Source organism: Alosa alosa, chromosome 1 (genome assembly GCF_017589495.1).
Source record: "Alosa alosa isolate M-15738 ecotype Scorff River chromosome 1, AALO_Geno_1.1, whole genome shotgun sequence".
NCBI classification, from domain to species: domain Eukaryota; kingdom Metazoa; phylum Chordata; class Actinopteri; order Clupeiformes; family Clupeidae; genus Alosa; species Alosa alosa.
Window position 1 is genome coordinate 11,138,812 of NC_063189.1, and position 20,598 is coordinate 11,159,409.

Below are 20,598 nucleotides of genomic sequence, written 5' to 3' on the forward strand. Positions count from 1 at the left end.
AAGTCCTTTCATTAAGGGGGAGAGACCGGGAGAGACTACAGCTCCAGGCCAAACCAAAATGTTGTTCCTAATAGCCTACATTTGATTTTATGTTTACAAATTACGCTGTTATTTGGTCATGTCTGTTAGCAAAGAGAAGTGTGTCTTCCAGTTAAGTCTGCACTAACCATCTACTTTGAGAGTTTGAGCATTGATTTGGTCAACAGCATTCATGAGAATGATATTTGCCATGATCTATCTATCTATCTATCTATCTATCTATCTATCGATCTATCTATCTATCTATCTACTGTATCTATCTATGTTTTTAGTCAGACATGAAATAAGTCGGAGAAGATCCTAAGGGATGGAAACATTGCCTTTTAAGAGAAAATAAATGGTAGTCTCTGTAAATTGTCATCACATTTTCAATGAAAATATAATTCCAGTTGGCAGGCATACACCTGCCTCATAGTTGTAACTAAGCACATACGACATGCAGTTTTATCTTATTCCAATAGGAGGCGCTTGGGCTGGGATTGGTTTGAAAAGGTTCATTGTGTTTATTATCCAATCATCCGGTAGATGGCAGTGGCATAGCTCTCCGAATGCTACAGCCAAAGAAGCCACCGTATCATTTTTCACTATCGTTTCTCCCATCCACTTCAGCATTACAGAACCGGAAAGAGCTGCTTGCAAGTGTCATTTAAGCGAAACGTTGGTGGATCAACCTGGAAGTTCTGTATTAGCCTACACTGCTCTACGTCGATCAGTGAAATATTTCATGTAACTGGTGAAGCTGGTCATATTTCAAGCATGTAACGGAATATTTGAAGACACCGATATCGTAGCGATCTGGAACGATTAATCCCAATAATCCTACCTTTAACTGGGAGGTAAGATTTAAAAGGTTGCTGCGGGGACAGGTTTGCTAGCAAGCGCTACTAGCTAACGGCTAACGTTATCTATCTTAGCCATAGCTGGTTGGCTAACGTTAGTTGGAGCTATTCCAGCCACATTATCTGTGGCTTCTACATCCCAGTTGTGTCAAAAATAATGCAATTATCTGAATCCAAAAAAAAACTTGGAAGCCAGGTTAAGCTCACTGTGTAATGATGCTGGCTTTGCAGCGGTGACGTTTTTAGGATAGGTTAACGTTAGCCTTCTAGCTATTTTGTTGGCCGGCTGTCAAATGATCTTGTCAGCTTTCACTGGTTAGCACGGCATTTGCAGACCTTTCGCATGTCATCAATCCGCTATGTAGCGATGGTGTCACTGTGATGAAGAGTAACCCTAACCTAAACATCGTCTTTCCATCATAACATCTTTGTTCATCTGGTGATTGCGGAAGCTTCACAAGCGTCTTGTTTGAACTAATGTAAAATAGGTTCGTCCAGTCTTCTAGTTAGCTAGCATTAACGTGTTAGAGCTAGCTTGACTACGGCATTATCGTAACGGCTACGTTATAAGCTAACGTTAGCTTACTTGAATTTGTAACATTAGCTAACCACCAATGATGGTGTAACGTTTCTAATATATGAGTCTTTGAGTAAAATAATTTGGGTCGTATAATCGTCTAATCTCTATTATAAATCACTGAATCTAACACCACGTTGCTGTCACGCCCATGTCAAATATTTAACGTCAACGTCTGCTGTGTCACCTTCTTGTATACGTGTGGTGGAATGGTTTGTACAGTAACATTGATTTGCGGTAACGTCAATTACAAAGTACCCTTTTTTTTATTAATCGATAACGTTAATGTTTCGATCAGCGTTAAGGCTGACCTGTCAGACGAGCATCAGCACCAGCTTCAATCAAAGGTAACGTTAACGTCATATGAGGATGTGGGCTACTGTAGGCTGATGCTTGAAAGATATTTATACTTGAATTTCGGGCATCAAAAATATTTGCCATTGTCAGCATAATTGGTTTATACGCATTTGTACCCTTTTCCCTTTGTACACAAACCCCAGAGGATTTGTTTAATGCCACCTGTAGCCCTGAGAGCTTCACTGAATTTGCTATAGATGTGTAGATTAGTTTAAAGTGTCATCTGTATGCTCAAGTATGACTGGAGTGAAAGTCATTAGCGCTATCATTATTTAGTCAACAAGTTAGATGTAAGACTTTCATAGTATTGTTCTAGCATAAACTGCTGTCATAAATTATATTGATGGAGCAAATCTTCCTTTTCCTCTTCTCCTTCTTCTTCTTCTTCTTCTTCACCAAAAATATACGTTTGATACGCACTCCCATTTTATAGGAGTGGAATAGGCTATCCCCGCTAAGCACTTCTAAATGATTCTTAGCCTTGATAGTAGGTTCACTATTAGCACAATACCTACAGAAATATCTGCAGTTTGTAGGCTGTCACTGCTTTAAAAAGCATGTCTTGTTCCAAAGAGGAAGCTCACAGCTATCGGTTGTAGTTTGGCAATACTAGTGTTATATGTCTAAAGGAATCTGAAGATTTCCCCCCTTATTTTGCTGGCTTAATTGTTTGTTTGGAAGTATTCTGTAGATCTAGATATGAGAGTGAATGTATTGTTTTGTATTTTTTGGCATGGCCTCTTATCTGCAATCTAGGTCTACCTTTGACCTTGACTTTGTTGTTACCCAACCACAAGATTGTATACCAGAGGTTAGAGCTTTGCTCCAGTCTCAGGGCTTTCCCCCTGACTTGTCATGTGTTGTCTGGTTCTTTTGGTATATCTGAGGCATCTGGTCAAGATTTTCACTGGAATAACACTGCTAGGTTGTGTGAATATGTTAATTTTATAGAGAACACAATTCATCGCCTAAAACGTATATATATTTTTTGGAATAAAATAATATTGAACCCTAAATACAGGGAAGTATGCAGCATCAGTGTCTTGAGCGTAGTATTGGGATTTGTACCATAATTGTTATATTTTCAGAAATGCATTCAGAATGGTTCATAATTATATTCACAAATATTTAAAAAAATCCTTTTGAGTAAGCATTATAGCCTAAACTGCTTATGAATATAGGCCTACTGTTACAATATTGCATACAAAATTACACATTACATGCCAGTATACAATTGAACAGTAGGCCTATTGATATAACACACTTTTATTATATTAGAATGGCAATAGATATCAGCCGTTTGACACTAGAACAATTCAAGAATTGTCAAAACTGTATCACAAGGGAATGCAGGTGCTGGAGCCAAGGCAATGCAACATGAAAAAGTATATTAAGTCAGCACACTGTAGCTCCCTTTTAATGCAGCTTTAATGAGATTCCCCAAACAGTGATATTTTGAGCTTTATGCTTTTCTGGATAATGCTGGTGTAATGTAAGGTGTAAATATATAACTGACTCTACTTCATAAGATGTAGGCCTACGTGTATTATTATACTATGATGAGGCTTATACTATAATACTGGAAGATGAAGACAGTTATATAGTTCATTCTAATTGTTTCTATGGCAATTAATCATCAACTAAAATGTCATGATCAGGACAGGCATATTCACAAAAAATCAAAGAGAGTGTTATTTGTACAGCAACAGAACTGACTTGTGTCTTTTTCTTTGTTCTTTTGTTCCTGTCCCATGTCTCCTTCATCCATCTGGCAGTGTGTGTGAGTGATGCCTGTGGGGTCGAGCAGTGACTGTCCTCACCTTGAGTGTGTAGGTGAGATCACCAAAGAGGAGCTCATCCAGAAGTCTCATGTGAGTATGGCCCGCACAATGACACCGTCAGTGGCCAAGGATTTTCCTGTGCTGACAAATTGATTTGGTCCTCTTGACCTTCCAATGTTACGCATACACAAGCCAGGTTTCCATCCAACTTTTTAATGTCAATTTTGAACTGCAAGAGGGGGTGGGTTAACTTCAGATTTGTATGGGTAAAATTGATTCTGTTAAATGGATACAGGTTTAGTCACATCAAATCACCTTTCTTTTGATTTCATTAAATTTCTGTCATTCCAACTTCCTTCTGATGTTACAACTGTTCAATATTCTTGCCTGTCCATTTATAATTTGCGTAACCAACATAATCTGTTGGATTAAACTGTCTGTACACATTAAACGTCAGGTGATTTGTTTGGTAGCTTCTTCCTGTCCCAAGCTTTCTCTCCCCCCACATCTTACTGATCTGCAGGCATTCAGTGAGGTGGTAAGCCGGAGATGGCCGGCACTAAAGGCCTGCCACCTGTGGTGGAGTTGCCCTCTGTCTGAGTGGCATGAGGGGAACAGAGACACAATTTACACAAACCTCTTTTGAAAGTACTTCAGCAATCTAGAGCCTGGTGATAATAGATATATCCATAAAAACAGAAAGAAAGGATATAAAAAGGAAACAGACATTTTATCACTAAGGCATGTACCTGCAGTAACTATTTTTGCCCTTCCAGTAAGCCAGTGGAGGCCAAATGCAATAGCAGCACCATCTTAAATGCTTTGCTTTGGGATGTTCTGCAGGATTGTGACTGTTGGGTTGTAATATAATTCTCTGTGTTGCAGTCAGCATGTTCAGTGCATCACAGTTCATTGCCCTCTCTTCCCTGCATGTTCCCAGGGCCAGTGCCAGGACTGCAAAGTTGGTGGACCAAACCTCTGGGCTTGCTTAGAGGTAAGTGGCCCTGGACTGGACAAGTTCTCCCTCACTGCTTTAACTGCCATCGTAATGTAGCGTTGCACCACCACCACCTCCAGAATTATTAAGTTTGTCAGCAGTGTTTCATTTAAAGATTTAATGGCCCATGACGAGAAGGCATTACAGTGTTATATGCAGTCCTGAACACTGTGTACTTGACTGCTTCCAGGTTTACTAATGACTGCTGCTTTGGCACTTACAGAGAACCAGGCCAGTCAATGCATTTCCTTTTCCACCATTTTGCTGAATGGGCTCATGCCAGTTTTTGCTGTAATGGAGTCGTTTGCCTGTCATAAACGCCTGTGTGTGTGTGTTTGTGTGTTTTCTCTCCTGTCTGCAGAATGGCTGTGCCTATGTGGGTTGCGGAGAGTCCCACGCTGACCACAGCACTGTCCACTCTCAGGTGAGTGAATGATGGGCTGAGCTGCGCATGCACACACATGCTGCAGTGCACCCCCACCCCACCCCACCCCATGGCACAAATAGGGGGGAGAGGGAGTAGTACTGGTGCTGATGTCAGCTTTTTGTAGCATGTGTGAAATACACTGAGCATCATGCGGTCTTGGTAGCAGAAATATACAGTACATTCACTCTAGTGCATCATATGTGTTGAACTCCAGATGGAACAGAATTGATGTGGCTGAAGTCACAGTAAAAAAAAGAGTGGGCATGCATTGCCAGTCCAGTGAGCTTTCACCCATTTGCTATTACACATAGGCCCTGTGCTCTTACATAAATAAGCCAATAGTCTTTCCTTGTCATGGTTAAAAATGAACCAAAAGGGCACTGGATTTATTTTTAACCACAGTGCACTTGCACCCTGTGATCACTTACTTTAAGTTCGAAATAACTTTAAGTAATTTCATTAGATGTCTAAGTACAGCTGACTGAAACAACAGTAATTTTCAGTCTGTTGAAAGATTAGCCAGGGCAAAGTATATGAAAGATTTTCACAGCGCTCCTCGTTGCTTAGCATTCTCTCCCTTTGAGACCGAGCTGGTAAGCAGTACTTGTAAGAGTCAGCGTCTGAAAATGTGGTTGTAGGGGCTCAATTGGATCATCCATTATTAATCAGTGTTCCATATTCATCAGTGAGTCCCCCCCCCCCTCCACAAATCCCCCTGTAATGCCGCCTCTTTGGTGGTGCTGCACTCCTTAGTCAGCCTAGGTCTGTGGAGACATAATAACCTACATTTTCTCTCTATCCCTCCCCTCCCTCCCTCCCTCCCTCCCTCTTTCTCGTTCTCCCTGAATCTCTGTGAGTGCAAGACCGGTTTCTATAAATTCACTCAAATCGAGAGAATAAATGTTAGCATCCATAGGAAAATTTCAGCAATTGATTTGTATGCTTGGGCGGGGGGAGAATTGTACATACCTGCCTTGTTATGTTTCACCTGCTTCTCACTATGCAAGCAGGAAGGGTTTGGATGTGGTTTTGTCTGCTTGTTAGTGTGCTGCTGAACCTTTGTGAACGCTCGGTAGGTTTGTGGGCCTTGAGGGTGCTGTATAAGAACTCAACATTGTCATGAACGTTTCCTTTATTTGCCTTTGGGTGAGTCGGGTCCTTAACTGAAACAGGCAGCCTTAATTAGTGCTGTTACCCCCTCGGAGGCCAGCCTGTGCCTCCATCCGTGATTGGCTAATCTGCAGCGCGCAGTGACAGAGATCAAAGTAGGACGCCAGAGGGAAAGAGAGCGAGGCATGTGAATGAGGCTCAGTCGAGAGCTCTCTCTCTCTCTCTCGTTCTCTCACTCTCTTGCACACTCTCTCTCTCTCCCTCTCTCCCAGTGGAAGGCAGGCAGGATTAGTCCACAGTTGGGAGTAGTGGTGTAAGGCCCATATCTTAAAGCATAATGTGCAACACCTGTAATAGGATCGGGAGTTTAGTTTTTTTCCCCCACCACATCTTGGTTACACAAGCCATTTCACAACTAAAACAACAGTCAATAGTGTTATAAATAAGAGCAGTGACTAACAATGCCGTGTGATCTCACTCCTTAGCGTGAGCAGATCTTACACTGCAGGGGCTATGATGGAAGACTTTATCATGTTTAAACACATTCCAGCTCAATTCCAGAGATATAATTATTTCTGATGTGGTGTGTCTCAAACAATAGTGTAATAGTTTTGTTAGACGATTGTCTTTAGGGGGGCTCTAACAGAGAGGCTGCGGAGTGGCTTTGACATTGCTGTGTTTGTGCGAGCTCCTGCTGAAAGCTAATCTGACCACATGAATAATGCAGGCCACTCTGGTGCAGACCAGCTGCGGCCTGTCTGTCTGTCTGTCTGTCTGTCTGATCGCCCGTGCAGACCCTCGTAGCCTCCGTGCAGATGGGGCTCAGCAGCTACATTCAGACAGTGTCCACTTCTTTTTTTCTTATCAGGTCTCGGACTAAAAGAGAACTTCAATGAAAATCTCCTTTGGGAAGAAAAGCTTTAAGTTTAGGACTAACCTTCATCCATGTACAGAAAGTTGCCCCACAGTGAATGTAGGCTTACGTTATGCTCTGCTTTGGCATACAGGTAGCTCCTGTAGCACTGACTGGACCCTATTGTTCTATTCTAGTTTTGTGTCATTGTTTCAGAAAAAAAGGGCTAGTCTCCTTCCGGTCCCGTGCCAGGCTAGTTAGAGTGGGGTGGGCTGGGGCCGAGAGGGCCATGCTGACTAGACTCCATACTGCCATATGCTCTCTGGTGCAGGGGGCTTGGCCCGTGTTATTAGCCAGGAACACTGTGTTCTCTTGGGGTCTAAGATGGAGATTGAAGGTGAAGCACCAGGGGAGCAGATGGAGAGCTGAGGGCTCCTGCCCGGCTGGTTTTTCTTCTCCAGTTTTTATGATGTGCTGTGTGTGGGCACATGCTTTTCTCATGTGCTTTGTTTTGCTAAGGTGTGTGTGTGGGTGTGTCCTCAGCTGACAGATAAGGATATCAGTGTTTTGTTTCAACCTTTCTCTGATTTGTTACGCACTGTTATGTCATTCGCTTTTGTACGTATCCCCTGCTTGATAATGACGAGATTAAAATCAGCGTGAGTTGGTTTTGCGCTATCAAGAACACACAACATGTGTACAGAGACCGTGTGTGTGTGTGTGTGTGTGTGTGTCCATGAGTACATTTTGCTGAGTGGATTAATCTCTGGCTCTCACTCCCTGTCCTCTGTAGGACACGAGGCACAACCTGACTGTGAACCTGACCACGCTGAGGGTGTGGTGCTATGCCTGTGGGAAGGAGGTGTTCCTGGAGCGCAAGCTGGGCCCGCGCTCCCCTGTGCCCAGCACCAAGCCCCTCTCTCCTCTCCCTACACCCAGCCAGGTAAGCCACCCGCCCACCCACCGAGCCTCCATCCACAGCACTGTGCCTGTCTTGAGTGGTCAGCCCTGGCATGCTGGGTGACCTCCACCTCTGCCAGGCTCTTTGAAGGGTCTCTTGTCATGCTTTAGGATGAGCTATAGATAGCAAGTTGGCCTTGCATGACGACCGGGTGAAAAGTAACAGTATGGTGTGAATAGTAAGATGAGGGGGAGCGGGAGGGAGAGAAAAGGGGAAGTGGAGTAATCAGAGTTATTTGTGAGCTGGTGAAAGAGGGCGTAGGCTTGTTTGTACCACCCATGGATTCATGGATCTCTTCCAATGGCCCTCTGCAGGAGAGCAGGGTGCCAGGCAGCCCCACCTCCCTGAGGGTGCAGCCAGCTGTGCCCTGTGAAGACCTGGACATGGAGACGGAGGAGGAGGACGACATCCGCGCCAGAGGTAACCGCACAGTTCCTCATGTCTTCAGTGGACAACAGTGTCACTAACCAGCAGACCAAAGACAAGGGTTGCCATGAGAGACATTAGCCTGGTTTTACCAGACGCACTACTTCGTTTCACTTTGTAAAAGAGTCTAGGTACTCACACTTAGGAAATGTTTCCAACTGTGGCATCGTAATGGGTATAGACTGCGTTAACTTTGGTTGGGCTGGATCAATGATTTCAATTACATTGATCAGGGATTTCTAATGTTTCTTCCTACTTCGCCTAACCTTTACAAACTGATAATAAACAGCATTGGCAGTCAGGAAACAATGTATTTACCTTTGCTGTATAAATTTACACATTCCTCCGACTGCAATTTTTTGATGTTTGCAGGCGTTGCTCCTACCGTTTACCACAGCCACTTTTGATTTCGAAACTAACGTCATCCCCTCTCGTCGCTGATTGGCCCTCCATCCTGGTGGCTGAGGGAAGCGTAAACACGTTGAGAGGAGCCAGACTAGTATCTCAGTGAAATGAAAATGAGTGGAGATACTAGGCGGGCGGGGCCAGGCTAGAGAGACAGGCGAGCATATTTCAATGAGTTACAGCATCACAATGTTGACATACACAGCAGAGTAAGATTAAGCTCAATAAAGTCCAAGTCTGCACTGCACTTTAAATCAGTACAACAGTATTTTTCTCCTAAGCACACCCTAAGGTTCTGAATAGCTATCTTTTTTTATGTGAAACTTCATTGACTCATGTACATTATAATGTCTTTATAATGTTGATAAATTCATACAATAAGGGGTCTTTCATAGGAAGGAAATACCTTCAGTATGTTCAACAGAATAGAGGGCCATTCACACCAAGAACGATAGCTAACGGTAACGTCAAAACAGTATCGGTCTAGCTAATATGAATGACAACGTCCACACATAAGCTATTAACGATAACAACATGAAGAGCGATATCGTCGGGGATCACATTGTCACGATTTTGACAACGATAGAAGGCTGAGAGCCAATCAGAATCCATCAAATTTTAGCCATCTCATTCATCAACACGAGGAGAGACTTTCCTTATCGTTGGTCAGCGTGGTACCTTTTATCGTTATCGTTATAGTTAGTTATTGTTCCCGGTGTGAACAACCCTTAAAGGCCTTCAAATAATCTGTGCGACCTGTATATATGTGCCTGGTGACCATGTTTGTGAAGCTGCTCTTATCTCGCTTGCGCAGGTTTGACCGGGCTGAAGAACATTGGGAACACCTGCTACATGAATGCAGCGCTGCAGGCCCTCTCCAACTGGTGAGAATCACACAGAGCTGCTCGTTTCCCACCCAGCAGCCAAGCTCAGATCAGCACTGTTTCTGTTGGTGTGTGGTTTTGAATTAGCAAAAAAGAACTTTGTGTCTAGCTATTGGAGAGGGATCCTGTGCAAATCGCTGCAGTACTGTGCACCACTTAAGACAGTCGAGATGGCCTTTTGTTCTGCCCTCTGGGTGTGTTCAGATCGAATATGTCTCCTCTCTCTCTCTCTCTCTCTCTCTTGCTCTCTCTCTCTCTCTCTCTCTCTCTCTTGCTCTCTCTCTCTCTCTCTCTCTCTCTCTCTCTCTCTTGCTCTCTCTCTTGCTCTCTCTCCCTTTTGCTCTCTTGCTCTCTCTCTCTCTCTCTCTTGCTCTCTCTCTCTCTCTCTCTCTCTCTCTCTCTCTCTCTTGCTCTCTCTCTCTCTCTCTCTCTCTCTCTTGCTCTCTCTCTCACTCAGTCACTCACTCTTTTCTGCTCAGTCCGTCTTGGCTTTCATTAAGTTTCACCGTTCGATTGGGTCTTGAGGACTTGCCTGCTTGGGGGACATTGTCTGGGGAGGTCTTATTACACTCATGCCCCTGAGGCAACGGGCCGCTGCCTCCGTGGCCATGGGCTATTTGAGTGCATATTCCCCCTAATGCACAGAAGCACTCTGTGCGCACAGAGGGGGCAGATGTGAGGCATCAAGGAAGATGGGCTGGGGAATGCGGAGTCGGAGAGATATGTTCAAACCGGAGTCGTGTGTGAAATGGCTCTGAAGGAAAGTGGGGCAAAATGTGCAATGCTGATGGAGGACTTGATTGACAGAACTTGATTGAGTAATGAGGGGGAAACTCACTGCAGAGGCAGGTGCATAGCAAACTGGAATATTTTTTTCTTTCTCTTTTTTCACACATTTATTTATTTACCTACTTACACACTGACAAAATGAATGAAAGCTAAATTGACTATTCTTGCTTCGGTACTGAAGACCTTTGCCTTTGATATTTAACACTTCCTCTTTCCTCTGGCACAGTCCTCCTCTGACCCAGTTCTTCCTGGACTGTGGTGGCCTTGTGAGAACCGACAAGAAGCCAGCACTCTGCAAGAGCTACCAGAAGCTGGTCCTAGACCTCTGGCACAAAAGCAGGTGTGTGCTTAAAAGCCTCTGTTTCATTATCAGTGATTGAGTGTTGCTCAGTTTTCACACATGCAGGGAGTCTCTGTAATGGAGATGTTGTTTTTCCTCTGCAGGCCTTCCTATGTTGTGCCCACAAATCTGTTCCAGGGAATCAAGTCAATCAACCCTATGTTCAGAGGATACTCACAACAGGTTTGTTCTTTTTTCCCCTAAGACAAAATGCAGTCAGTTCATTTGTCAGAGCATAGATTCTTTGCAGGTGATGTTTTATAATTCTTGTATGATAATGTATTCTTCATTCCAAAATAAAGAGCCCTAACTGAACATTTATGATCACAATCACATCTCTCTTTCCCTTTCACTAAGTGGGTTTTAGAAAGTAATGGTGCTTTGGAAGTAATTGCCATAATGTGGTTGTTGCCGCACTTGTTTAGTTGCTGTAGAAACCAGTCCCTAGAGCAAGATCAGTGCTTGAGCTGCCTCCGTGACTATAGTGGCCTTTAATGAATCCTCACAGAGTGTGGCCTGCACCCAAAGGCTTGGCTGATGCCCTCAGAAAGGTTGCATTCAGCCACACCGTAGTGTACCACTTCTCCACACAGCACATCACCACCACCCCTTCCTGTGTTGTTCCAGCAATCTAATTTATTCTACCGTAGCCCTTCTAAATGAGGAAACTTCTCATATGCATCATGGAGACACACACAGAGAGAGAGAGACTCAATTGTTGTTTACTTTGCGTACTTTGTTGAGGAAAAGGAAACCTTCTGCGCCTCCTATTTGGAGAGCTTGTCCTTCCGTTCCCAGCAGTACGGAGCCTGCCCATCTGTCTGCCAGGGCCATTTGGCTGAGTGCTGCGTGTTGGCGCATGCTTTAAAGCTGGCCACCGTGCTTTCACCGAGTTTTCACAGTGGTGGCCGCTGGTGAATATTTATCGGTGATGCCTCAGGCGAGTGGACATTTAGCATGTTGACGAGTGAAAGACTGCAAGGTGCACGGTGGTGATGGGGGAGGAGGGGAGGCCTGAGTTGGGCCCACTGCCAGTAATGTCACTCAGAGGGGCTGCACTCCCATCCATCACCTAGGGAAGGGGAAGGCCATCAACAGTGGGGTGTTTTGTCTGGGCTGTCCCTTTAAGGATGGATGCCCTCCCCATCTTGTTGTGCAGTGCACAGTTCTAGTGTGCTGAGACAAGAACAGGAGTCTGGAGGTCGGTGCTCTTTGAGAGGACTTCTTTCACATCATTGCATCACATCTGTAAGGGTGTCTTGTTTAAATAAGGCTGTGCCAGTGAAGAAAATATGATGATGTATCTGTCAGGCCATCTACTATTTTACTGATGTCCCCTTGGTACAACATCCCTCTCTTTTCTGATGTAAGTGTACCAGTGAGAAGGTATTTCATCATATTTGTGATCCACTGCTGCATCTGTGAGTCCCAAGAGGAGACTAAACTAGACAAAAATAAATAAATGGTCCATTCACTGCCTTTGTAGTGATTGTGTGTGTGTGTGTGTGTGTGTGTGTGTGTGTGTGTGTGTACACGCTCCCCGGTACAGGACTCCCAGGAGTTCCTGCGCTGCTTGATGGACCAGCTGCATGAGGAGCTTAAGGAGGCCATCCTGGAGCCGGAAGACCAGAACGGCTCGGTGGTGGCGATGGAGGAGGGCATGGCGGAGGACTGCAGTGACAGCCGCAGCCAGTCCGACAACGACTTCCAGTCCTGCGAGTCATGCGGCAGCAGCGAGCGCGCCGACAGCGATGCGGCAGGAGAACCGGTCACTGGCATGGGCGTGGGCGGCGGGGTCGAAGCTCACGGCTCGGCTGGCGAGTCCAACGAGGCGGAGCTGCTTATCCCGGACGAGGCACAGGCCAACCGGCAGTGGCAGAAGGAGAAGAATCTGATCAACGACCTTTACCGCGCCGGCTCCCACACCGACCTGGACAAGGACGTGGACACGGCCAGTGAACCCACGCCCATCATCAGCAGCCAGGGGGCCATCAAGAGCCGCAACACAGGTACCACGGACAACCACGGTCACCTCACTGCACACACACACCCAAAGGCTTTGCGGTTTGTTATTGGTCTGTCAGTTAGCTGTGTGCTGTGCTTTTGGCTCTTTCAGGTTTTGTCCTTCTCAATGTCTGTCTGTCCAATTTGTTGGCATTGCAAAGGCTTTTTCACTGTTTAATAATGGCACATTCTCTGTGGAAAATGCCAGTCAATTATTTATGATTGAAAAAAAAAAAAAAAAGGGATGGTTGTTTCGCTCTCAGAAATGTCATTTGGCTGTGGCCCTTGGTTTGGGCTTCTTATCTTTCTGTGTTGATATTGGATACTGAGTGAGCTGCTGATTTTTCCACTGTGGCTGTGCCGGCTGCTTAAGGCTTCTCTCGCTGCTGTGTGTTTCAGACCCCTGTCCTGAGTCGCAGGTCAGTAGCAGCAGCAGCCACGTCGTCCCCCGGCTGCAGAGCCCCACTCTCGCTGACCCCATGCTCCCCAAGGTCTCCAGCAGCCCCCCCAAATCAGCCGCCATGTGGCCCAGCCTCGCCACCGCTCACAAGAAAGGTGACCGCAGCACCGAGCCCCGACTGCTGTCCAGTGTTCCAGTGGTCCTTTGCTCTCAAACATTTTTCCTCTCTCTTGTTGACATTTTCGTTGCGCATCAGCGTGCCCGTGCTCATTGGTCTTTCTGTGTGTGAAATCCTCTCCCTGCAGTGCCCATGTTTGCGCCGACCAAGAGTAAACGTCAGCGAAAGTACCGCAGTGTGATCTCGGACGTCTTTGACGGCACTATCGTCAGCTCGGTCCAATGTCTGACCTGTGACAGGGTGAGTGTTCTGTGTGTGTTAGTCACTCTGCCTGACCACAAATGGGTATATATATATATATTTTTTGAGGCAATAAACCTTTTTTTCAGCCAGGGCTTTCAGGTCTGCACTGCTCTGCTCTGTAGGCTGCTGCTGTAACAACTCTATTTAAATATGGGGGCACGTTGTCATTGCTCGGTCAGGCAGTGAGTGATCGCTACTTCAGCCTTGTTGCATTGGCCCTGTAATTAGCATTAGCGTTGTGTACAGCTGGAGGGCACGTGTCCAGATGGGGAGCTGTGTATTACTCATCCACTGGAAAGCAGCTTTTGACGCATGACTCACTTCTTGTTAATATGGAAGCCCCTTGGGAATATTGTCACTGTCCCATCATCCCCCACCCACCCACCCACTCCTGTCTCGCTCTGCCATAGGTGTCCGTCACCTTGGAGAACTTCCAGGACATCTCGCTGCCCATCCCGGGGAAGGAGGACCTGGCCAAGCTGCACTCGTCCTCTCACCAGACGGCGCTGGTGAAGGTGGGCTCCTGTGGCGAGGCCTACGCCCCGCAGGGCTGGATCGCCTTCGTCATGGAGTACATCAAGAGGTGGGGCTCTGCTCGGTGTGGCCCTGGTCTCGGAGGCCCGGATTCAGCCGCCAGACTGGAGTCTTAGGAAAAAAGGCACTTATTTGCTGTCTGTTGGCTGAGGAAGTTGGATGAAGGCAAAGTTTACCTCTTCCAAATGTTGCTGGTTTTAGGAGAAAGAGATTTTCTTTTATTCATTGAATGGCAAGTTGGAATAGTTTGTCTAGCATGACTACATGGGACTACATTCTAAAGGTTTACTATACCTTATACTATATATACACTGCTTAATGGCAAGGCCGTATATGTATTTTTCATGTAGGGCATTGCATTGCGTTGCCATGTGCAGTAGCATTGAAGAAAACATGGCTGTCAGATAATGTCAGAAATCTTTGAACCCGTGAAATGAGATGCGCATAGCGCAAATGAGATTCCTGTTGATCTGCCGCAGGAGTAGCATCTTGGCTATTAGCAAAAAATATCATATTATATCCTTGTAGGTATACTTCCACTTCAACGTGCTCTGCATAGTTCGCTGAAATAAAGTGCACATACACTCCACTGTTAGGGGTGCTGTTTACACATGTCTAATGGCTATTTCTACTTTCTGCCAGTTGGTTCTGGGGACCTGTAGTGACACTACAGGACTGCCTGGCTGCCTTTTTTGCCAGAGATGAACTGAAGGGTAAGGATTTCTAATACAATTCTAATTTATTTTACAAAAGGTTCATCGTTGTTTCTATTGTGTCTAATCTGCATAATTATACTGTATCTCAATTAATTGTGTGTGTGTGTGTGTTACCACAGGAGACAATATGTATAGCTGTGAAAAATGCAAAAAGTAAGTATGCACATACCAATGTAAAATTGTATGTGTATAGATCAAAGGTGAAGGATGTTCCTGTGTGTGGTCATTTATTAACCAAGAGGAAAATCTATGTTTCTGTTCCATCCTCAGGTTGAGGAATGGGGTCAAGTTCTGCAAAGTGCAGAATCTGCCAGAGGTAAGAGGACCAGATGGCTCAGCAAATAATAAGCCAGATTTTGGTCAAATTCATATGGAGGACCAGAATCTGATCAGAACACTTTTAATATAATATGACTATTAGGATCTAAGGCTAGAGTTTGGTGACATTTCAGACAGGTTTGAGTGCTCACAAGGGGCTCGACTGCCCAGTGAATCAGAATCAGTCGTTGCATAATATATTCCCACATATAACCCGCCCCTGTGTATTAACCTCAAAATAGAAGAAATTTAGAAATGTATAAACCTCAGTTAATAGATGGGGAAATTCCAGTGAAACAATATCTATCCTCTTTTGTCGTCTTGTATTCCCTGTCCCCCTGCAGATCCTGTGTATTCATCTGAAGCGCTTCAGGCACGAGCTGATGTTTTCCACCAAGATCTCCACCCACGTCTCCTTTCCACTGGAGGGCCTGGACCTGCAGCCCTTCCTGGCCAAAGATGGCTCCGCCCAGACCAGCAGCTATGACCTGCTGTCCGTCATCTGCCACCACGGCACCGCCAGCAGTAAGTCCGCAGGCCTCAACATCAGATGGAACTGATTAAGTTTGTCCCATTGTGATTTGTTGTGTAAAGATGTAATGTCTGGAATGTTCGGAATCAGATGGACTAGTTATAGTCATTGATTTAGCACGTCCTTTGGCAAGTGTTTGCTGGAGCTGATGGGGTGTGTAATTGTGACGCCTCGCTTTTATAGGTGGCCATTACATTGCCTACTGTCGGAACGACGTCAACAACCTGTGGTACGAGTTTGACGACCAAAGCGTCACAGAAGTCTCGGAATCTTGCGTCCAAAATGCAGAGGCCTATGTGTTATTCTACAAGTAAGACTCCCTTTTACCATGTGCTGTGTATTCCATGTCATTTTTTTACCCCCCCCCCCCCATAAATGCACAAATAGGCTGACACCAGACATAATTTCACTGCTTTTCTTACTTCCAGTAACTATATGCATGTGACAATAAACTTCCTTGTATCCTTGTATCCTTGTATCCTTGTCAATCCAGGATATCATTGAGTCATTGTACATATTTTTTCAGAAAAGTAAAAAAAAAAATATGACCCAGGTGTCAGTGAGCTGAGCACCTGTTCACAAATCAGTAGTTTTCATGAACGTTTCACATTGCTAGAAGCTGTAAAAACTTTGTGCTGTGCAGACATTTTGCTCTACCTGGTCTTTTGCCGAAGCTTGTAGCTGTATGGGACCATAACTCTTCATCTTTATGGCTTTGAGCCCTGTCATCTCGGTAACGCCAGGCCGGTTTCGAGAGGAGTGATTAATGATCTGGACTGCTAGGTTGTTAAGGCTGGACGCAGTGCAGCCTGTGGTCTGGGAAAAGCGAAGGGTTGGGATGGTGGGCGGATGGGCGTTTGAATGCTTGATGTTATTGTAGAGGAGAGTTGAAGTGGGTAGTGTGATGTGTGTGGGTGTGTTTCTCTTGCTTTGCTCCTGCCGTAGTGTCTGTTCTTCAGCAGTTTTAAAGAGAAGCTAAAGGATTTGTCGACAGTGATGGTGTGGGATGATGTTTGGGCTGTTTCCAATGCTAAATTAAGCTGTTGCTGTATCTGTGTCTGTGGTAAATGGTGCACAGTTCTTTCTTTTAAGGGTACAGTAAGTGCACTTGTTTGCATTGCCAAATGCCTTTAAATTTAACACAGGTGTGTTTGTGTACACAACCTCAGAGTCTTGTGCATGTGTCTTCCGCTCCCATCACAATGTAAACAACTTTTTCCTTTGTCTATCCGCGCAGGAAGAGTAACGAGGAGGCCCTGAAGGAGCGACGGCGGGTCAACAGCCTGGTCAACATGATGGAGCCTAGCCTCCTGCAGTTCTACGTGTCGCGCCAATGGCTCAACAAGTTCCGCACGTTTGCCGAGCCAGGACCCATCTCCAACAATGACTTCCTTTGCACTCATGGCGGTAAGGTCACGTTTCACCTCAACTGTCTCGTTACCAGAGACGTCTAAGCAGGGAGCGCCTGGCTGCCTTTAGACAAAGTATAAATAGAAGAAACTTTCTGAAAGGTGTTGCTGAAACAGATACTTAATTATTGCCATACAACAGTGTTGATGGTGATTATTTAGGTACTGCATGGTTGTATCTCAGTTCATCAAGCATACAGGCCCCAAAAAACATTACAACACACACACAGTTTGAAAACAACAATGAATATGTTAGGTCTATGTCCCCAGAATGTCAAGCTGTGTGTTTTGTTGTGATTTTTGTCTGATGAAGTGTATTTTCCCTCCTAAACCTATGTAGGCGTGCCGCCACACAAGGCCTCTTACATAGACGACCTGGTGGTGATGCTGCCCCAAAACGTCTGGGACCATCTCTATAGCAGGTGGGAGCTTGTTTGCCTCTCCATGTTGTCTTGTGTGTTGGGAGTACGTTGGTGCAGTACAGGCCATCCTGTTTGAAATGGTGCTTAAGGTCCCTCTTTTTAACCACGCACAGGTATGGAGGAGGGCCTGCTGTCAACCACTTGTACGTCTGCCACACTTGTCAGATGGAGATCGAGAAGCTGGAGAAGAGACGCAAGACTGAGCTGGACATGTTTGTCCGGGTAGGGCATTTTGCACATTTCCTACAGTGCAGGATTATGAAGTGCATATGAGATATGAGAGCATTTTGGGGATTTGGAGGATATTTGGACTTGAGAAGGATGGTCCTATGAGGGAGGTAAGTCTTAGTCCCACAACTCCCCTGTCTTCATTAATTTATGAAAGCAAATGTACTTGATTTCAGCTACAGTTTCCTGCTCTGAGGGAGCGGGGACGAGGTAATGGGCCAGAGGAGAGGATGAGGAGGGATTAATGCACTCCCCCTCGTGTTGATTGATCTTTGTATTATCGAGTCAAAGTGGACCGAAGGAGAAGATCTATTTTCAAAGCCTTTGTTCTGCCTCACTCGGATCCTGGTGTACATCTGACATCTTATCCCCCTTTTTTCTCCGGCTCTCATGTAGCTGAATAAGGCATTCCAGGAGGAGAAGTCTGCTGTGGTCATTTACTGCATCAGCATGCATTGGTTCAGAGAGTGGGAGAGCTTTGTCAAAGGCAAAGACAGCGGTGAGTCACGTCCTGCACTATGGACCTGGAGTGAGCCTATCCTCATTACATGATGTGTGTTTAATGTTCTTCTGTGTAACTAAAGTCTGTACAATTAGGTGATTCATTATCACGGTGTTTAGGACTGAATTTCCATTCATTTCTATTCCATCGTTTCAAATGGAGCTACAGCCATCTGGACTGTGTTCACTCCACAGTTAGTAATATAAGTATGTCATGGTTAGCTTCGAACTTCGAATAACTGGCCTTTCTTATTCTTCCTCATAGAACCTCCAGGGCCAATTGACAACTCTAAAATTGCAGTGAACAAGAATGGCCACATCACACTCAAACAAGGTAAGCATCGCAAGGCGATATCTATGATGTCATTTTAAATAAAAAAGTAAACAGGATAATTCCTTTCGTGTGGGTTTAATGGTTAGACATGTCAGATTGTCCACACCTGGCTACCTGTTTTATACGCTGTTACAAAAGATGTAATGCAAAAATGTCAACCTGTTTAAAAAGAAAAGAATTTGCATTTTGAAAAAAGTGCATATTTCCACTAAAATAAAGTTTAATTTAAAGTTAATCAGCTAAAGTTTGATGAAAATTTGTTTTTAAAAAGAGAACCGTGTTATGAAGCTTTACGTGTCCCCCCTCTCCCCGGGACAGGCGCTGACTCCGGTCAGATCTCCGAGGAGACGTGGAACTTCCTCCATTCCATTCACGGCGGGGGCCCTGTGGTGACCATGCGTTCCAGCGTGGGCCACCAGGAGACGGACACCTCCCAGGCGGAGGAGAAAATCGAGGTGGAGACGCGCACCGTCTAGCCCACACTCTCCAGGCCCCGGCTCCGCATGCCCATTCCCAGGCTGATGGCACGGCACCTGCCCCCCCTACCGAGGAAGCAAAAGAAACAACAACAAAAAAAAATCAAACTCTGTATTTTTTATTTTTTTTCCCCTTGCACTTGACTTTTATTTGTGTGTCCAAAGCGAAGTCTGCTTGTCTGATCCACCCCATGCTATCACAAATCCTCTTTCTTGACTGATCTACTCGGGATGGTGAAGAAGAAACACTGCGACAGATCAGAAATGCACATTGTGTCCTTGTATATAAGCCCCCCCACCCCACCCCACCCCACCCCATCAGCACTGGTGAATACTGAATACAGTCACACTGTCTGGTTGTGTATGGAGAAAAAAATGAAGCATTCAATTTTCTTGTATGCAGCTGAAGACTTGATTGATTTGCAACAGTTTCATTCTTTCCATGACCAAATTGCGCAAACATGAACTTTTGTGTTCTTGTGTAATCAAATACAGTGAATAATTACAATGCATCTGTAGATAATGGTCCAGGTGCTCCTTCCATACTCTCTAAAGTGTTGTTGTAGTGAGTGGACAGACAAAAGAAGCAAGCTCTTACTTGCAGTTCTGATGAGCAAAATCAAAAAGGTTTAAGGGATACTAAGTACTTATGAAGTAGTCTCAGGAAAGATTTTTTTTGCACTGTACTGTAGACTCAATGCCGCATGCTATCACTAATGTCTGATCTGTATTTGAATGTACCTGTACTTAAAGTAAGTCAAGTTCATGCGCTAAATGTTATTTATCCCAGAAGGGTGTGATTTAATATAATGTTTATAAACTTTTTTTGTAGAAAATGTTTGGCAAGCCAAATTCGATAAGCATGCATGCTTAACAGGGAGATATGCAGACATGGTGTCACTAGAAGATATACCATGCCATCTGAAATTTACAGATGTCATAAGTTGCATGCACATGCAAGATTTGCTCAACATGTACAGAATACACACAACACACATTTGCACCTCAGCTGAAATATATGTACATATTCATATGGACCTATGAAAACCTATTCCACTGGCAATCTCAAGATAAAGCATAAATGTTGAAGGGCACGATTTTTTCAATGTTCAGACTGGAAAGATGATTTTTAGAATGTGGCTTACTTGTACTAGGGAAGAATGCAAATGGAAGTTTCTCAAATGATGGTTTTGTCTGTCCTGTTTATATTTTTCTTGGCTGGATTACATTAAATGCAAAGAAATTGACCATGTGTATGGAGTTCAAGCCAAACTTGTGCTTCCAGTGTACACTGTATTCTTTTACTTACTCCATTTGATACAAATATCTTCAGTATCATTTTCAAGGTTACCTTAGTATTAACCAGGGGTAAATTTGTTTTGTACTTTCAAAAATGAATGACAATGCCATGCCCCATCATCACATTTGTTACAACTCTTCTGAGTTGTTGATACAGTGGGATATAGTATTATAGTGTTTCTGCATTGATTCACAATTACCGGTTTACTTATATTCAGG

The 20,598-nt window shown here is 44.7% G+C and overlaps 1 protein-coding gene across 4 annotated transcripts; it reads left to right on the top strand.

Annotated features, from left to right (window-relative positions):
• The first annotated feature begins 575 nt into the window (after positions 1–575).
• usp33 (ubiquitin specific peptidase 33) lies at positions 576–20,327 on the top strand. 4 transcript variants are annotated; one of them, XM_048251750.1, is made up of 24 exons: positions 576–875; positions 3,588–3,683; positions 4,534–4,587; positions 4,952–5,014; positions 7,774–7,923; positions 8,256–8,361; positions 9,587–9,656; positions 10,672–10,785; positions 10,890–10,968; positions 12,335–12,794; positions 13,189–13,344; positions 13,495–13,607; positions 14,021–14,193; positions 14,787–14,857; positions 14,980–15,013; positions 15,131–15,176; positions 15,523–15,703; positions 15,894–16,020; positions 16,948–17,117; positions 17,460–17,541; positions 17,655–17,763; positions 18,166–18,268; positions 18,536–18,604; positions 18,923–20,327. In XM_048251750.1, exons 2-24 carry the CDS (start codon positions 3,600–3,602, stop codon positions 19,078–19,080), a joined length of 2,772 nt encoding a protein of 923 aa, XP_048107707.1. In that variant the 5' UTR covers positions 576–875; positions 3,588–3,599; the 3' UTR covers positions 19,081–20,327. The 4 variants fall into 4 exon arrangements, with proteins under 4 accessions (XP_048107707.1, XP_048107717.1, XP_048107728.1 ...); XM_048251760.1 differs by lacking the exon at positions 576–875 and adding an exon at positions 1,730–1,802; XM_048251771.1 differs by lacking the exon at positions 576–875 and adding an exon at positions 4,781–4,821 and having other exon boundaries at positions 3,672–3,683.
• The last annotated feature ends 271 nt before the right edge of the window (positions 20,328–20,598 follow it).